An 18,788-nucleotide genomic window follows, 5' to 3' on the forward strand; every position below is an offset into this window, starting at 1 on the left:
GAAGTCAGAGCAGACTGGAAGTTGTGTGTAGAGAAGTCATTACTATTCCTTGGCAAACCTTCTGTGTCCTGAGGCATGACACCAAGCAACAGAAGATGGGACAATAAGATCTGGGAGATGGGGAATGGGAAGACATATACTCAAACAAATACAGGCGATATGCATTATTCCACAACAATATAAGCCCTCAGAAAGTAGAACCCTTATCTGTCCTGTACACCACTGTATTCTCCACTACCTAGAGCAAAGCCAGGCACAAAGTAGGTGATTAATAAATGCATATTGAATGCAGTAATACTACAAATGGAGACACAGAGTAACATTAATACTGACAGTTACCATTTATTGAGCACATTCGTCTATCTGCCAGGCCCTGTACTAAGAGATTTTTGTTTGTTTTTAGAGACAGGGTCTCACCATGTTGCCAGGTTGGCCTCAAATTCCTGGGCTCAAGTGATCTTTCCACCTCAGGCCCTCAAGTAGCTAGGATGTCACTGCACTCAAGCCAGTTTTATATCTGAGATCTTATATGATCCTCTGACCTTTTGAAAGTACTTTAATTCTCTCATTTCACCAAGGTGTTATGTAAGTAACATTTACTTCAAGATTACTTTACCAAGTAAGTGACAGAATTGGGACTTGGATTCATGGCTGCCTAACTTCACAGTCCCATTTCCGGAACCTGAGGGTCTACTGTTCAAAAATGTGGTTTGGAGAAGTTTGCTGTGAACTGATTCAAAAGCATAAAACCTAAGATAGGAGGACTACTTAAATAAAACCAGCATAGAGTAGTGAGCATGAATTAAAGTAGTTATAGTGGGAATGGAGGGGGAAAAATAACTATTTTTTGACACTTCAAAGGGCTTCTAAATAAAGCTCAGGGCTTGGTGACTTGCTGGATGTAGCATGATGACTAAGTTCCTCACCTGGGAATAGGAAGAACGCTAGTAGGAGCTTTTCTGTGATTCCTAGTTTGACAAATCTCTAGGTTTGCTATTTTCTAAAAGCCCCTAATCAGGTGCTGGTCACATACAGTAGTAAAAACTAGCTTGAAAAGCCACACTCAGGAGGGCAGAACAAAAGCCTGAGGCCGACTGAGGTGATGCATGCCTGTAATCTCATCCACTCGGGAGGCTGAGGCAGGAGGATCACAAGTTTGGCGTCAGTATGGGAAAGTTTGCAAGATTCTGTCTTATAATACAAAATGGGAAGGACTGGAGATGTAGCTCAGTGATAAAGCTCTCCTGAGTTCAATCCCAAGTACCGCAAGAAATAAGTAAATCTGAAAAAAGAAGAGCGTGGAGAACGCACGGAGCAGCGCTCCTGCAGCGCTCAGATCCTAGAGTCCGGCTGGCGCTACAAAGGGAGAGGCGTGGCTTTTCCAGGAACTACAATTCCCACAAGGCATTGGGTTTCCGGCCAGAGCTTATTTCCGGTCTTTTGGGTGCTGACGTTCTCTTCCGGTCGTGGTGGCGCCCGAAGGGCCTTTGGGATGCGCACGGTGAGTCCAGAGGCTTAGGGAGTTGCAGCGGGAGGGGTGATAGCCTCGGGTCCGCACAGCCCTCGGTAGCCGGGGGTTCGCGCGGGCAGGCCGCACCGGCGGGAGGACGGGTAACCTTGGCGGAGGGAGTGGGGGCCGACCGGAGGAAGCAGGGGGCAGATCAAACCGAACCCCCAGGGACCCGGGAGGGATGCGGGGACAAGGACAGCGGGATCCCGGGGATGGACTGGTGGGGAGGGGTACGAGACTTCAGGAGGATCCCTGCCGGAGCTGTGGGGGAGGAACGTTGCTGCGGGAAGGCTGCCGCCTGCGGGTCCCCGTGTGAGGGAAAGCGAGAGGCTGCTGCAGACAGCCTGAGGTGGTCACAGGACACCGCAGGAAAACCCTGTTCTGCCCCGTGCTAAGGGCACCCGCCAGTTGATGAGCACCTGGGCGCAGAAAAGGGGCCGTTTTCCGGGGCTACGCGCAGAGATGAGTCTGGACAGTGGTCAGCGCTGGTAGCCTGCGCAGGGCTTTGTGGAGTGGGCAGCTGCTTGGATAGGGGATCAAGAGAGTTTTGATGGACTTATAAGGGAAGGCTGTCAGGAGGATTTTGGTCACATACTACTGGGTTGACTACTTACTTTGCTTTTTTTCTCCAAAGATGAGGCTGCTGGCGTTTGTGGCTCTATTAGCTGTCACTCAAGCAGAGGAAGGAGCCAGACTTCTGGCCTCCAAGTCCCTGCTGAACCGATATGCGGTGGAGGGGCGAGACCTGACTTTACAGTACAACATCTACAATGTTGGCTCAAGGTAAGGAGGCGCCGGGATTTCCGACTGGGCCCTTTTCTGGATTCTTAGTTCTCAGATGAGCATAAGGAACATCTTGGTGAGTAGTGATTTCTCTTTGGGATTTGTTATCTAGTAACATTAGATATTATTGGGCCTACTCTTGGAAGTAGAGGACATTTTTGCCTACATTGCAAAACACCATATTCCAGTTTTTAGGTTGGAAGAGTTTCAGAGTAGAGAAGACACAAGAATTGTGAAACCAGAGGGGAAGATGAAGACATAGAAAATATACAGGCCTTTGCTACCTCAAAGGTTTAAGTTTCAGCTTCCTTCTTTCACTACTTCATGAGCATTTTTATTGCCATTCTTTCATTTTATTCCCTTTAATTTTTTTCCCCATATTTGTCCTCTCTTCCAACCCCTCCCACACACACAAAGAAATTGAGACAAGAATGAATTTGGGCCCATTCCCTTCTAGATGCTCAGATATTTTGGTATATCTGAGTGGTAGAATCTAGTCTTCAACATAAATCCTTCAGTGCCACAGACTCAAATTATTATGTGAATCTCTTTTTTGAGTTCTGACTTTTTAACATAAATTTGATTGTTGATTGAGTAGTTTAATGTTATTAACCTTACCTACTCTTTTTGTTTCCTCTGTTTTCAGTGCTGCATTAGATGTGGAATTATCTGATGATTCCTTCCCTCCAGAAGACTTTGGCATTGTCTCCGGTATGCTCAATGTCAAATGGGACCGGATTGCCCCGTATCCTCTTGGCTCTGGGTGTTGGAGACTGGGGAAGGAGGCCACTGCCTGCAAAGTAGCATGGGTACTTGAAGTAGACTGGGAACATGAGGCAGGAAAGACTAGTGTAAATTGTGTGAGCATGATTTCAAGAAGACCTGAAGAGGGGTTCTTGAAGTTTTGGTTGTAAGGCCCTGAAACATACTATATTAGAAAGTTATAGACACAAAGATGTCTGTGGCCAGGCATGGATGTTTAAGACGGTCACCCCTATCCCCAAGATATTTTTTAAAAGAAATTCAGTGAATCTGGGCATGATGGCACACGGCTATAATCCCAGCTATTCAGAAAGATCACAAATTCAGGGTCAGCCTGGGCAACTTAGTAAGATCCTGTATAAACAAAAAATTAAAAAGGCTAGGAATGTAGCTCAGTTGTATAGTGTCTTGGGTTAAATCCCCAGTGCAGAAAGAAGGAGAGAGGAAGGGAAGAAGGGAAGAAATTAAATGGGATACTAGCATGGAGAACCTGGGTGACCATTTTGAAGTCTCTAATTCAAGGAGTTTCTTTTTCTGATCTACCAGTTATTTCCTAAGTATCGGATTAGATACTTGATGTTTTTGTTTCTCTCACTCTCCCCACTCCCCTTCTCCTCCTCTCCTCTCCTCCCTCTCCTCCTCCTCCTCCTCCCTCCCTCCCTCCCTCTTTTGTGGTCCTGAGGATTGAACCCAGGGCTTGGTGCATGCTAGGCAAACACTCTTCGCTGAGCTACATCCTCAGCCCTATTTTCTCTTGTGAATTAAAGTATATTTAGATTTTTCTCAGGAGGGTAAATGTACTCTTTGTATTTTTTCTCATTTTCTGTTTTTTGTATTTTCAAAAACTTTGTTCACATACAGTCGACGAAAGAGATCTGTGAGCTTAAGTGGGTATGATTTTTCATCTGTAATATATTTGTAAGTTTACTTCAAAAACCTTGATATATCATGAGCCCCTTAATTTAGCAAAGACATCACAATACACCACATGTTAGATTTTTTTTTTTTTTAAAGAGGTTTTTGGATTCCTATGGCGTATTGCAGATATGAAATCACATGTTGGCAACTATTTTAGGAATGGTGCGCTTAGGTTACAAGCTGAAAGGTTCTTACCGCCTAAGCTTCATTTTCCCTTCCTTAACTCTTGGACCAGTGCTAGCAACGTCTCCCACACCGTGGTCCTGCGTCCTCTCAAGGCTGGTTACTTCAACTTCACCTCAGCCACAATTACTTACCTGGCCCAAGAGGACGGTCCTGTTGTGGTGAGTTGCCCAAGTCCTGGGCTGGATGGGGCTTGGATCTGTCTGCCCTTAAGAATTCCTAGAGAATTTCTACCGTAGCCTCTAGGTTGTGAAAGAGATAAGACTGACCAAAAACTTGATGTTGTTAATAAGTGTGATTCAATTTGTAGAGATATAGAACAGAGTCACTGAAATAGATGGAAAAAGAGCTTCATAACATTCCCTTCCTCTTCATTCCTTCTGCATTCCTTTTACTCTGGAATGTGTCATTTGCTGTCCAGTTTTTTGCTGTCCTTGCCTTTCTGGTCATTTTTTGTTTTTGTTTGTGGTGCTGAGAACCCAGGGCATGCTGGGTAATTTTCATTATCTTCTAAGCCACTGTCAGATGATCGACAGGCTCCACTGCTCCCATCTTGCCCTTGCTTAGAATGTCCTGCCAGTTGCATTGAAGCTAAGATCTCCTGCCTGTCATTGCACACCCTCCAATAGTCTTGTCCTGTCTCTTTCCCACTCCACCCACACAGATCCCAATCCTCACTAGTTCAAGCTCCTTCCTGCACTCCCTCCCCTCTCAGTGCTTATTCTTTCCTTTGTTCTTATTCTTTGCCTTTGTTCTGTTGAAGTACTCTCTATCCTCCATTTCATTAGCAGAAGTCTTCTCAAGACCCAATTTTGAGCTATATCTCCTCGTTACTGTCTTCTGCCAAATGTGGCGGCACATGCCTGTAATCCCAGAAATTTGGGAGGCTGAGGCAGGAGGATTGCAAGTTCAAAGTCAACCTCAGCAATTTAGCCAGGCCCTCAGCAACTTAGCAAGACCCCTAAAAAATAAAAAAGGGCTGCGAATGTGGCTCAGTGGTAGCATGCCCCTGGGTTTAATTCTTGGTTACCTTACCCCTGCCAAAGTTTTAGTTGCTTACTGTCTTCATTAGTTTTGTTTCTTATATGTAGGTCTTCCCTTCTTTTCATCTCCCAATTTAATTATAAACTCCTGGGGCACAGGAACTCAGTCTTTTGATTGATTCATTAAAGATCAATAGACATTTCTTGAGCCCTTACGACGTGCTAGACTCTGGGAAATACCAAGAAAATTAGGACACCATCCCAGTCCCAAAAATCTTAGATCATAAATTTGTAAATTTATGAAGGTAAAACATGGTCCTGTCCAGGGAACTAAAAGAAATCTAAAATTCTATAACAGTCAGTGCACTTTCAAATCGTTCATTTTTTCATAAACCACATGGACCCTGTTCTTGTAATCTTTGCTGTTTTCACATCTTGTATCATTTCTGTTTTCAGAACCAACTTCAGGACTCTGGTTCTACCTAATACTTGATGGGTTAATAGATAAAAAAAAATCTAAGACTCAGCTGCCATCTTAGAACAAAGTTGTTTGCAATGTGCTTCAAACTCTTGGCCTCCTCTTCAAAGCAAAGGAATGTGGGCCAATCCCAGCCCTCCACTTGTAATGTCCACTTGGGGGGGGGGGCTTTATAATTTTCATAATTCTCATTATTTCATTTGAGCCTCGTGTGAGCCCTGTGAGGTATAGAAGAGGAGTTTTGTTTGAGGAGTAAGTAAATGATTGCTGAAGGCGAGTCATTCCACTGCACATCTGGCCTTGCAGAGGGGCCAGTGGTGGTGAGCAGTTTCACTCTCCAGAGTCTGAAGCTATGACAGAAGGATCGAGCTTTCATTCCAGGTGCATACCTGGCCCACCCTTTTAATAAATGCATAGCCGGTGGTGTTTTTCAGGTCTCCTGGCTCCTAATTTACTATTCTTTCCAACACCCAGTACACTTAGGAGAATCATCCGACTCTTCCTGGTTCAAATACTTGTCCTTCTTTTTTTTTTTGCATTGAACCAGGGCCCCACACATGCAAGGCAAGGGCTCGGCCACTGAGCCACATTTCCTTGTGAGAAGGCCTTCCTCATCTTCTTGGAGCACTCTTTGGGATACTTTGGGAACTGAAAAATCTGATGTGGGGACTGCTTCCTTCCTTAGATGAGACGACTGGAGATTGCCTTAATGTCTTTCTTTTCTCTTCAGGTTGGCTCCACCAGTGCACCTGGGCAGGGAGGAATCCTGGCTCAGCGGGAGTTTGACAGAAGATTCTCCCCTCATTTTGTAAGCTTTCTAATATTTTCTCATTCTCTTGGGGTGTGAACACTCTTGGTTCTGGAACCTCTTGGCCTCCTTAAAAGACTTCATTGGTCAGCCTGCCTGTCTGGTTTTTTGTTGTTGAGTTTGGTGTTGTTTTGTTGGTATCTGATACAGACAGTTATCAAATATCCTGATTTAACCATGCTCAGAGATTTTCATCAATGAGATTGCTATTGCCAGAACCATAGAACTGGCCTTTTTCTCTACTCAACCTTGAGCAGAGCCTGGTCTACATGGAGGATCTTTTTTTGTGGGGGGAAGGTACCAGGGATTGAACTCAGGGGCACTCTACCACTGAGCCCTATTTTGCATTTTATTGAGAGATGGGGTCTCACTGAGTGACTTAACACCTCACCATTGCTGAGGCTGGCTTTGAACTCCCTCCTACCTCAGCCTCTCAAGCTGCTGGGATTACCGGTGTATGCCTCCGAGCCCAGCTCATTTTTGGAAGTCTAAGAGAGTATCTGACTAGGTTTAAAGAATCATAGTGTGCTGGCCATGGTGGTGCACACCTGTAATTGGGAGGCTGAGGCAGAAGATCACAGTTTGAAGCCAGCCTCAGCAACTTAGCAAGTCCTGTTTCAAAAATAAATAAAGGTGCTGGGGATATAGCTCAGAGGTGGAGCACCCTACGTTCCATCCCCAGTGCCAAAAAAAATTAAAGGGTCATAGAACATTGAGAAAGTCAAGCAGGAACTTGGTGGTTTGATCTAGCAGAAAATGTTTTGAAGATTTGGCAGAAATAATGAAGGAATTCCTTCATTCAGTGAGTGATTATAAAGTTCCTGATCACGTGCTTGCTGAGCTTTGCTTTGGGAAGGCATGGCCATCAAGGCGTAGTCCCTCCCGGTAAGAGATTGTTACAGGCTCATATAGGCCCCAGCAGGTAGGTGGCGAAGACACCGTGAGACGCTTATGCAGGGCACCAGGGGAGCACACCGCAGCAGCCTCCGGCCTGTTTTCAGGAGCCACAGGGGGCTCATCCAAGGAGGAGGCTAGGGAGGGCAGGAGTTCCAAACAGAAGGGGCTATCAGATGTCAGACAAGAGGGTATGACAGGGAATGGTGAGTTGTCTGTCAAAGCTGAAGGGCAGAAGTGAGGTGAGGGGATGGAGGAGGGGGATGAGGGGGGTCAGGGAGGTCAGAGGAAGCCTGACTGCTAGGGGCAAGACCTGGGCACCTCCGTTCTCAAACACTGTCTGGAAGCAGTCTGGGGGCCTTTGGTTTCACAGCTTGAAGACTGGTCTTCAGAAGCCTTTCTGTGTCAGGAGTGGTCAGAGGAACTTTGTGGCCAAAGTTCTGCTTAGAATCTGGGCCACACACTCCCTTTTCTTGTTGGGCCTACCCCTTCCCTGGGCTCTCCTGAGCGCTTATCGACCTCTAAGAAAGGCCTTGGTTTTCCTCCACAGCTGGACTGGGCAGCCTTCGGGGTTATGACCCTTCCGTCCATCGGCATCCCCCTGCTCTTGTGGTACTCCAGCAAAAGGAAATACGACACCCCCAAAACCAAGAAGAACTGAGTGGGGCTTCTGTGGCCTTCCTCTCCCAAGAAAACAGGTGCTTTCCAGACTCCAGCGGGATCTCAGATGCAATCTCTTCCCCCTTACCCTTGGCCACCTTCTCCTGGACCCTGCCCTGCTCTCAGCCAGAGTGAAGGACCCGGCCTGGGAGTCTGTGAGAGCCTCGGTGGTTCCACTGTGAAGCCATACGAACAGGACGGCCTTCAGCCCCAGCGTGCGCCTGGAGGCCCTCTGGGGCCCCACGGAGGTGCTGTTGGTATTTCGCTGGCAACGTGAACTCTCGGGTCCAGGAGAGGCCTTTCAGAGATGCCTGACACCACCCCGTCCCCTTCCTCCTCTTTCAGAAGAGGGTGAGAGATGAAATGAAAGCCATGGGACTCTCAGAGGCTATCCAGTCTCTTCTGGGTTAGGGAAGCGCTTACCAAATGGGGTTTTTTAATAAAAACAAATGCCACACACTGACTCGCCTGTTTTCCCGCCAGCCTGGTGAGCAAAGGTTGCTGCGGGAGCTTAGGCCCTGCGTGCCCCGCTCCTGGGCAAGCAAGCTAAGTTCTGGTCTCCTTGCCACGGGGTTGTGGTCTCTGCCCCCTGTGAGTCCTCCTTCCCTCTGAGTGTTCCTGTCAGTCACCACCTACTGTCCTGAGCCTTCCTTGCCTGTTAGCTCTCCACTGCTGGGGAAGATGGAGGAACAGCTGTTTTCACGCCCTGGAGTCCTGATCCGTATCTGTTTAGCATTCATTTATTTTTGGCACCAGGGACTGAACTCAGGAGCACTTTACCACTGAGCTACATCACCAGCCCTTTTTATTTTTCAGTTGTTGATGGACCTTTATTTATTTTTAGAATTTATTTATATGCAGTGCTGAGACAAACCCAGTGCTGCTTTATGAGGCAAGTACTCTGCCACCGAGCCACAACCCCAACCCTGTTTTTTTATTTTGAAAGTGTCTCTAAGTCATGGAGGCTGGCCTTGAACTTGAGATCCTCCTGCCTCAGTCTCCTGAGTTGTTGAGATTATAGGCGTGCATGACCACCCACAACCAGTTTGTTGATCATTTTTTAAAAAGCTCTCTCTTGTGCCTATTTCTAGCCCATTCTCATATTTAAGAACTAGCTTTTTTTTTTTTTTTTTTTTGGTACTGGGGATTGAATTCACGGGCACTTTACCACTGAGCCATATCCCAAGTCCTTTTCTTTCTTCTTTTATTTTATTTTGAGACGGGGTCTTGCTAAGTTACTTAAGGCCTCACTAAATTGCTGAACTTTGAACTTGCAATCCTCCTGTCTCAGCCTCCTCTGTTGCTGGGAATCACAGGCATATGCCACTGTACCTGGCCAAGAACTAGCTTTTCTTGAGTTTAAATTTATTTTAATGCCTCTGTGCTTTGAACTCGGGCCGGGAAGAAGGGCTGGGTCCCCTGACTTGGGCCCTCAGCATGGCTTATGGAAAGGCAGTGGCTTTGGCTGCAATAACAGCAAGGAGAAGCCACTGTAAGCTGACTCTGTCCAACCCAGGAATGTCGTGGTCCGGAACAGCCTCCCAGGCAGGAGGGAAGCCCAACAAACACCCGCTTTGTTCCTGCCACCAAGTTTCCCCGTTTAGATTCTGCTCCCCCTGGCTCCCCTGCCCAACTGGTTTAACCTTTCCTTTGCCCAGAACTGGGAGCCTCTGGGCCCCTGGAAGATGAAAAGGACATGGAGACAACGGGACGCTCCAAATGGAGTAGCCCTGGGCCAGCTCACATCCCTCTTTCAGGGGCTGCGGCTTGGACACCCCAGGACCGGCCAGGTCAGAGGGCAAGAAGGTTGTGTTTGCTTTTGTTCATTGTGTTCCTGGTGGAAACCTGGAATGCTCAGAAGATTCCGGTAAAAGGGGAAGTGGGTCAGGCTCAGGATGAAAACAGGTGTGGGCAAGGGCAGGTGAGCTACTTTGCTGTATGTTGGCTTGCTCTCTAGGACTCTGAAATGTCTGTTTCTGGAGGAGGCAGAACCCATTCTTCCACTTGCGCTCTCCACTGGAAACCTGTGGTTCAGCCTATGAGCTAACCTATAGGAGGAGGGGTCCTGTGTTAGGGAATGGGTGAACTTCATAACACTCCAAGGGAATAAGAGATTCTGATCTTGCAGGTACTCCTTTTTCAAAAGCTGGGGAGACTTGTCTATCCTACCTTGTGTCCTGGCACGTTACAGGGAAGACTAGACGGGAATCCAGGAACCCGCAGATGACAAAAGAAGCATTGTGAAGGCACAGGCACCTTGAAAAGCAGCCAAAATCAGATACTTCATTTCTTGAGAGTTTCTTGGAGTCAGGATGGAATTTGAACCTCTCCTAAGTAGTGATGTTGGGGAATGTAAGTTTCTCCAATCTATGGACGGAGACTTAGCTGGAATAGTTGGCTTTAGGATTGAGCGTTCTTGACTTCTCAAGGTAATCATCTAATGGGAGGACAAGTGGCAGGCTGCACTCCTGTTCACTAATCAAAAAGCACCCTAGGGTTGTGCCACTGTGGCGCGTGCCTGTCCTGTCGATCCAGCAACTCAGGAGGCTGAGGCCAGAGTATTGAAAGTTTGAGGACAACCTTGGCAACTTAATGAGACCCTGTCTCAAAATAAAAAATCAAATGGGCTGAGGAGGTAGCTCAGTGGTAAAGCACTCCTAGGTTCAATCTTTAGTACCAAGAAGGAAAAAAAAAAAAAAAAAAACAGCAAGCCACTCCAGGAAGGTGGTGTGAACTCTGATCCTGAGATTGCACACAGATTTGTGAGGGAGAGGGAAAAGTGCACACTGATCCCACATCCTTCCTAGAGAATGGGTACTCACACTGAGGCTCCTCCCTCAAAGGCAATACAGATAGTAACCCCAGCTGCCAGCGCGTTCCAGGTCCCCTCCACCCTCCGCAGACCAGCCCTTTAGCCCTCCTACATCGTCCACACTTTGAACCGGCATGGACTCGCCCACACACCCAGCCCCGTACCAGGAGGAGCAAGTGCTTTGATTTCCGCCCCCCTCCGGTACTAGGCCTTCAGACTGTACCTGGAGAGAGTGGATAGGAAACGTGTCCGAGAATGAATTTCTACCCACCTGGGAGTAGAGGAGTAATTCAGTGAAAGGATGGAAAGTGGTTCAGGGTTGACCCCTTCAGAGAGCAGCCGGGGAGGCAGCAATGACCACAGGGTCAGGAGCACTGGATCCCTGCTCCTCACCAACCATCCACTGGCTGTGTGACCGCAGGTAATCACCACCCGCCTCTCAGAGCCTCTTTCCTCATCTCGACAATCACAGGGTTGTTTAACGAGAGGGTTTCTGAAGACCTTTCACCAAGAAGATAGCATAGGCCTTTATTTATTTATTGATACGGGGGTTGAACCTAGGGACCCTTACCACTGAGCCACATCCCCAGCCCTTCTCATTTTATATTTTGAGTCAGGGTCTCACTAAGTTGCTTAGGACCTTGGTACCGAGGCTGGCCTCTAACTTGTCCTCTTGCCTCAGCCTCTTGAGTGTGAGATTAGTCATGTACCACTGTTCCTGCTTCTGTGTTCTTATGTAGTAAGAAACAAATACTGTCTGGGCGGGTTTGTAGCTCAGTGGCAGAGCACTTACCTAGCCTGTGTGGAGTCCCAGGTCAATGTCCAGCTTCACAAATAAAGCAAACAAACAAATAACACAGTAAAGCCGGCATGGTGGTGCATGCCTATAATCCCAGCTGATTGGGAGGCTGAGGCAGGAGAATCGTGAGTTCAAAGCCAGACTCAGCAAAAAAGGGAGGGGCTAAGCAATTTAGTGAGACCCTGTCTCTAAATAAGATACAAAATAGGGCTGGGGATGTGGCTCAGGGGTTGAGTGCCCCTGAATTCAATCCCAGGTACCAAAACAACAACAACAACAACACAGTAACTCTGTCATGATGTGGTTGGGCCAGGCCAGGAAGATACAAGTTCTACATCTGTCATTTCCCTCTTACCTAGAACAAGAATTTTAGAGCAAGGATGAACCATAGATCACCCAACTTCATCCTGTCATTTAGTAGATGAGGAAAGACAAAGAAAAGTGGCTTATCCAAGGTCACCAGCAAGTGACAGCTGGCATATTTGAGTTGTACAGATCCAGCATTTGTGTTCCACCATTTCTCATTTAACAATCTCGTTTACAGATGAGGGGATGAGCTGATAGATGACTCTTCAAAGTCCCCATAATGAGTTGGCAGAGCCAGCTAACATCTCCCAACTCCAACAAACCCTTCCCATTAGACCTGGGGCCCATCAGGGAGGGGGCAGCTCACTACCTCGAAAAGTCCCATGTCTGCCCAAGCCGTCCTGTGCTCTGGGGGAAGACATGAGGGGTGAGTCAGCCACTCACCCCCGCTGTTATCAGGGAGAGGGGTGGAGAGCTGATCAAATATCCTGCTGCCTGGTATCCACAGCAAGCCGAGTTGCTTGGTCACCCCTGTTCCTGTTGGCCCGCCCCAGATGTGGCTACCCTTGCAATCACTCCTCCCTGCACTTTCATTAAAAAAAAAAAAAAAAAAATTTCCTCCTTCACTTCTATAACCTGCCTCTTAAAGGGACCAACAAGCACTTTTGAAGCCAATTTTTTTGCTTGTGTGTTTGCGGGGGAACACAGGGGTGCTCTACCTGTGCTCTATCCCCAGCCCTTTTTACTTTTTATTTTGAGATAGGATCTCATTAAGTTGCCCAGACTGATCTTGAACTTGGGATCCCCCTGCCCAGGCCGCCTGCCCGAGTAGCTGAGATTGCAGGTGTGGCCAGTGGGCCCAGCTCTTTTTCTGAAATATGCCCTAACCCCCTCCCTAGCTTCTCCCTGTCCCTTTTGGAAGGAGGGTGGAAGTTCCCCCTGATGGCAGGCTCCCACATCCTTTCCCCTTCTGGTGACCTCAGCTTGGTTTCCTGCACCTGTTTCCATGGGAGTCTGATTCCTGGGGCCGCCCTTTTTCAGGGAACGTTGGGGACAGGGCATTGAAGGGGTTAAAGTCCTGGTTACAGCACCATGTAGGGTGTTTGGAGTAGGGCGGGGAAGGGAAGGGCTAGGGGAGTTGAAGAGGCAGCTGGTCTGGACTGGAATGAGTCCCCCCTGTCTCCTATGCAACCTTCTGGACCATGAACAGTTCCCTTAGCAGAAACAAGACCAAGGCGCCCCCATGAAGGCCCCGGACTGAAAGCAGGACTTTCTTATATTGAAGTCACCAACTGAGGGCAGGAACAGGTGCCCCGTCTTTGGGATAGCTCCCAGTCCTGGTGAGTTTCCTTCTTCCCTCTCCTGTGTCCTTCCAGGATGAATGGGCATTCTCCCGGAAGCAGAGATGTCCAGGAATCCCTTAGTATCCCAGGAAGTGGAGAACAATCGCTCCTCCAACCAACCTCCTGCATTCAGCTCTCATTTTTCATTAGGGGGTAGTGTGCGTGCGTGCCTGTGTGTGTGTGTGTGTGTGTGTGTGTAGGGAAACAGTCACAATAATGGTCAATGGTTAATTAACACAAATTGTGCTGCAAATGATGCTAAATTATATATATATATATAATCTCTGTAATCCTATGGGGTTGGCATACCCAATCCCTATATTAATAAAAGGCTTAGACAAGTTAAATAACTAACCCATGTCAATTAAGAGGTAAACTGTAGAACTGAGATTCAGACTCATCTGACATCAGTCCATAAGAGTGTCTTTTGGTCTCTTTTTCTTACTTGAGATATGGACACTGAGAATGGCTCTGGAATCTTAAAACCTCAATATTCTAGTTCACCCAGGGTCCCCTTCCTCTTGTGCCTAACATCATTCCTTTTATGATGGGGGGTTAATTGTGAGATTGAAAGGGCCACTAACTCATACCTGAGAGCCAGGGGCTTCCAGATTCCAGATTATCTCATCCAAATTAGGGGTTCCTTGTTCCACTGACTTTCTTCAGCTGTTTCCCGGGATCTGACAGGTTAATTCCCTGGGTCAGAGGGCCAAGTCTTCTCAGGTGTGTCCCTCTGAATCTCAGACCCTCTAGTGCCCCACCCTTCTGGCACAGCTCTCAAAGTGCATGCCAGGAAACCAGCAGGAGGTAGAAGAAGACTGGCTGGTCTTAGCCCTTTTCTTCCCTGTCCCCCATATATCATGGGCTAGTCTGGGTCTTAAGGCCCTGGTAGAATAAGCATTCAGCCACAGGCCCAGGAGAAAGAAAGAGGATAAGTGTCCCTAAATTCAATTTTCAAATCAATTAAAAACAAAAAACATCCTGCATAGTGGCACACACCTGTAATCCTAACTACTTATGGAGGTTGAGGCAGGAGGATCACAAGTTCAAGGCCAGCTTGGGCAATTTAGTGAGATCTTGTCTCAAAATAAAAAAAAGAAAAAGGGCTGGGGATATAGCTCGGTGGTAGAACATGCTGGAAAACCCTGGGTTCAATCCCCAGTAATGCAAAAACAAAAACCCAACAATAATACAAAGCAGTCAGATTATCAACTGACTCATGCACCTAGTATATCATAGAGACGGTGGTGACTGAAGTGTTTGAGATGCCTGTTTGCTGACACAGTAGAAGGCCTGTGGTTAGATTAGACCCGACTGTCTTTCCAGCTTTGAACTTCTAGAATTTACTAATAATAAAGTCCATAGCTCTGCCCTATGGGCCCTGGATGTAGGAGGGTACTATCAAGAGTCAACCAGAGGGCTGGGGCTGGGGCTCAGTGGCAGAGCACTTGCCTAGCATGTGTGAGGCACTGAGTTCAATTCTTAGCACTACATAAAATAAATAAATAAATAAAAATAAAGGTATCGTGACCATCTACAACTATAAAAATATAAAATAAAAAAGAGAGCTCGGAAGCTGATCTGGCTAGATGGCTCTTGCCCATACTAGCCCCTGCCCGACCTCTGTAGTCATGTGTAGACCTTTCTGGGTCCTCGTCTCAGTGCCTATCAGTTCATGCTGCAGTAGTGTGCGATGAATGAACCAAGCCTCCACATCCCTTGCCTTTCCTTTTGGAGACTGAACTGTTCTCTGGCAGTTGATGGGAAAGTCAGAGAAAGAGAACATTTCCAGGACACCACTGCTCAACCAAGGAAGGCTGCCATGGATGGGGGTCCAGGGTGTAGGAGGAGGAAGGGACTGCTGTCAAGGGGCCTCCTTCACCTAGGGCTAAAAGAAGCTCTGCTCTAACCCTCTTTGTGGGGTGCTGTGGGATTAATGGTTTTCTATGGGAAAAGAAAGGGTAGGTTAAATTTTGAACCATCAAAGGGTTTCCTATGACCCTGTGCCCCCAGGCCAGGAGATCTGGAGGAGAAGCCAGTAGACAATGTCATCTGGCCTCTCCCTTCCTTCCCAGTCTTTATTATCTGGTTCTTTCAGATCTGCTCCTTTATTGCCCCTTGGGGAGATTTAGGAGCCTGAAGTCACATGCAGGAAGCCTCCCAGGCTTCCAAAGTGGCAGCCATCAGTCCCCCGTGTTTGGTTGCTATTGGCAGTTCTTACCCCCAGTGTTTGCTGGCAGCAAACAAAACCAGAGCCCTGCCCACCCCATCACCTCATCACATTGCTAAGATAAGAGAGGGGACAGAAAGGGCAAATTTAACTTCTTTGGTACCCCCAGCTAATTTCTTTTGGAAGCCTGCTGCCTTTCTTTGGCTGGGGTCAAGGAGGTGGCTTGAGAAGTGAATGACAATATCAGCTGGATTTATTTCCAAGCTAGTCACTTGCTTTCTTTGGGAGCTTATTTTCTGGTTTCAGCAAAGAACTCAGTGTGTGTGTGTGTGGGGGGGGGGCTGGGGTTGTGGCTCAGTGGTAGAGCATGTGCCTAGCATGTGTGAGGCTCTGGGTTCGATTCTCAGCACCACATATAAATAAATAAAATAAAGGTCCATCACAAATATATATATATATATATATATATATATATATATATATATATATATATATATAAAAGAAGAAGAAGAACTCAGTGTGGTGGATCAGCTTTGAAAGTTCATCTCCACCTTCAATCGAGCAGTGTGGTCTTGAGCTAGCAACTTAAGCTCAGGGGATTCCTTATAAAATAGGAAGAATAATGTCTATTTCAAGCAATGGTTGTAATGACCACACAGGCTGGATGTGGACACTCACGGGTTAAACCTCTTTCCCTGTGGGCTCCAGAGGATATTTAGGAAATGGATATGTTGAGATCCTCATGTCCCCTCCTCCCCTAAATTTTTGCAGAATGACTAGTTGGTATGCTGTGAACCTTAATGTCCCTCTTTGGTCTCTTTGGTCCTTCTTGAGATTTTGAAACCCAGTTGCTCTCTATCAGGAGTCTGCAAACTTTCTGTAAATACCCTGAAAAAAATACTTTAGGCTTTGTGGGGGCTGGAGATGTGGCTCAAGCGGTAGCGCGCTCGCCTGGCATGCGTGCGGCCCGGGTTCGATCCTCTGCACCACATACAAAGATGTTGTGTCCGCCAAATACTAAAAAATAAATATTAAAAAAAAAAAAGGCTTTGTGGGCCATATGGTCTCTGTCACAACTATCAGCTTTGCTATCTATCTTAATGCAAAAATAGCCAGAGACAATACATGAAAGAAGGAGCATGGCTGTGTTGGGGGGAAAAACTTTATGGGTGCTGGAATTTGAATTTCTTATAGTTTGTATGTGTCTCAAAGTATTCATTTCTGTTATTTTTTCCTCAACTCTTTAAAAAAAAGATAGCAAACAGCCAGGCATGCTGATATACTCCTATTGTTCCAGCCACTTGGGAGGCTGAGGCAAGATTGCAAGTTCAAGGCCAGCCTGGGCAACTTAGCAAGACCCTGCCTGGTGGGTGGGAGGAGGGAAAGCTGAAGATGAAGCTCAGTGGTAGAGGGCCCCTGGGTTCAATCCCCAGAACAGCAAAAAAAAAAAAAAAAAAAAAGACAGGTCTGGCTCACAGGCTATAGTTTGCCAACTTCTGCTCTAAATTACCTGAAGTTAATCTGTTCCTCCCTTCTCTTTGGAGGGTTGGTTCATCAGGGTCTCAAAGGACAGAAAAGCTATTGCTCTTCTTGCCATGGTTGCTGCTGTGCACATTTATCCATTAGATGCTGTTTGTAACTAGTCCCCACTGCAGTATGTAAATGTCACTGTGGGTTATTTTCTCCCCACCCCTCTCTCAAGATAAAACAGTAGAACACCATCATATGCTGCCTATTTCTTCTCTGTCTTAAATTGTTCTCTCTAGCTCCCTATTTCAACATGCTTTGCCTTCTCTCTATCTCTAAGTAACAACAATAGTATATTATTAATAGCATAATATTAGTTGCATTGCACAAATTATCATCAAATCTATCAACAACCTTACAAGGTAATAACCTTATTATTATTCTCTGTTTATAGTCTCATACATGATTCTGAGGCTCAAAAAGCTAAGTAAGGGGGGCACAGTGGCACACACCTGTAGTCGCAGCAACTTGGAAGGCTGAAGCAGGAGGATCACGAGTTCAAAGCCAGTCTCAGCAACTTAGCAAGGCCCTAAGCAATTTCACAGGGCCCTAAGCAACTTAGCAAGACCGTCTTTAAATAAAATATCAAAAGCGGTGGGTATGTAGCTCATGGTTGAGTACTCCTGGGTTCAATTCCCAGTACCAAAAAAAAACAAAAACTAAGCAAGTTCCCAAGGTCATGTGGCTTACGATTATGAAAGCAGCAGAACTTGCAAAACTAACAAACCTCTTTTTTTTTTTTTTTTCCTTTTTCTTGGTACTGGGGATTGAACCCAGGAGTGTTCTACCACTGAACCATATCTCCAGCCCTTTTATTTTTAATTTTGAGACAAGATCTCCCTAAGTTGCTGAGACTGCCCTCAAACTTGCAATCCTCCTCCTTCAGCCTCCCAAGTCACTGGGATTACTGGCATGTACCACCACACCTGGCAAAACAAACAGTCTTTAAAGCCATTATTACACCCTAAAGAAATTATGCTCTCAAAGTTTTTAAACAACAGATGTCTCTTTCTATTGCAGTATTATAAGTTTTCATCCTATGACCCAGCAGAGTGTGCAACAAGTCATTGATGACTAGTGCAATCAGTGAAGATCATACACTCACAGGAGGGGACCAGAGACACTGATGGTCGGTGATGGTAGGGAGACAGGAAAATAAGCCCCTTCCTGCCCCCTCCCCCAACTCAAGCGTCTGATCCCAGAACTATTTCAGAATCTCCTATCTCTCTGCTCAGCGGAAACAGTGATGTGACAAGATGTGATCTCATACAGAAGCTAAAAAAAGCCGTTCTATGAGACTCAGTCCTGGCTACTCCCTTGCACCATTTCCTGAGCTCAGGAGGCTTGGCAAAGTGGGAGGTGGGGAGAGACCTGATGGATGGGAGAAGGGAAAAGACCCAATGGTGGAATATTCACTAGGAAAAGAGGAACACGGGCTGAAGCAGGAATTTCAGAAAAGAGAGGAGGGAAATCTCTGGGAGGTCGTTCAGGAAAACTTGCCAAGCCTCATCTCTTTGAAGAAAAGAATAAAAATTATTGGTGTGTTAGCCTGGGAGGAAGTGAAGGTTAGAAAGCAGGAAAAACTCTTGAGAAATGAAATGAGGCCGAGAGAGGAAAGCCGTCCAACAGATTCATTTTCACAGACGGCAGAGACATGAATGAAATGCTGGGGAAAGGGTGGATCTTTGAGTAAAGGGTTGGACTCCAGTTGATACGCTCTGGAAGAAGACAGGAGGTACACAAAGATCTCAAGCTGAGCGGGCGCAGTGGCGTGTGCCTGTAACCCCAGAGGCTTGGGAGGCTGAGGCAGGAGGATTCTGAGTTCAAAGCCAGTCTCAGTGAAAGTGAGGTG

At 46.7% G+C, this 18,788-nt stretch overlaps 2 protein-coding genes across 7 annotated transcripts in view; both read left to right on the top strand.

Annotated features, from left to right (window-relative positions):
• The first annotated feature begins 1,430 nt into the window (after nt 1-1,430).
• Nucleotides 1,431-8,442, top strand: Ssr2 (signal sequence receptor subunit 2). Its single transcript, XM_046421969.2, has 6 exons — nt 1,431-1,501; nt 2,145-2,293; nt 2,940-3,038; nt 4,209-4,317; nt 6,348-6,425; nt 7,870-8,442. The coding sequence occupies exons 1-6, from the start codon at nt 1,493-1,495 to the stop codon at nt 7,978-7,980; spliced, it is 555 nt and encodes a 184-aa protein (XP_046277925.1). The 5' UTR covers nt 1,431-1,492; the 3' UTR covers nt 7,981-8,442.
• A 4,609-nt stretch (nt 8,443-13,051) lies between these two features.
• The window catches only part of Arhgef2 (Rho/Rac guanine nucleotide exchange factor 2), a 53,863-nt gene continuing 48,126 nt past the window's right edge, over nt 13,052-18,788 (top strand). For 3 of the 6 annotated variants that reach the window (XM_046421994.2, XM_046421997.2, XM_046421996.2), the window contains exon 1: nt 13,054-13,236. The gene's annotated coding sequence lies outside the window, so the exon portion shown is untranslated. Of the gene's footprint in view, nt 13,237-18,788 lie in introns of all 6 variants that reach the window. The other 3 variants (XM_058571906.1, XM_046421995.2, XM_046422000.2) reach the window with 3 other exon arrangements.

The sequence above is a fragment of the Marmota monax genome, unplaced genomic scaffold (genome assembly GCF_021218885.2).
Source record: "Marmota monax isolate L192 unplaced genomic scaffold, Marmota_monax_Labrador192_F-V1.1 WCK01_AAM20220418_F8-fsc00108, whole genome shotgun sequence".
Lineage (NCBI taxonomy): Eukaryota > Metazoa > Chordata > Mammalia > Rodentia > Sciuridae > Marmota > Marmota monax.

Bases quoted from the DNA above. Each gene is read 5' to 3' on its own strand.
- Ssr2 (XM_046421969.2), top strand. The intron at 2,294-2,939 runs GTAAGGAGGCGC...CTCTGTTTTCAG, and splicing joins ATCTACAATGTTGGCTCAAG to TGCTGCATTAGATGTGGAAT. The intron at 4,318-6,347 runs GTGAGTTGCCCA...TTTTCTCTTCAG, and splicing joins AAGAGGACGGTCCTGTTGTG to GTTGGCTCCACCAGTGCACC.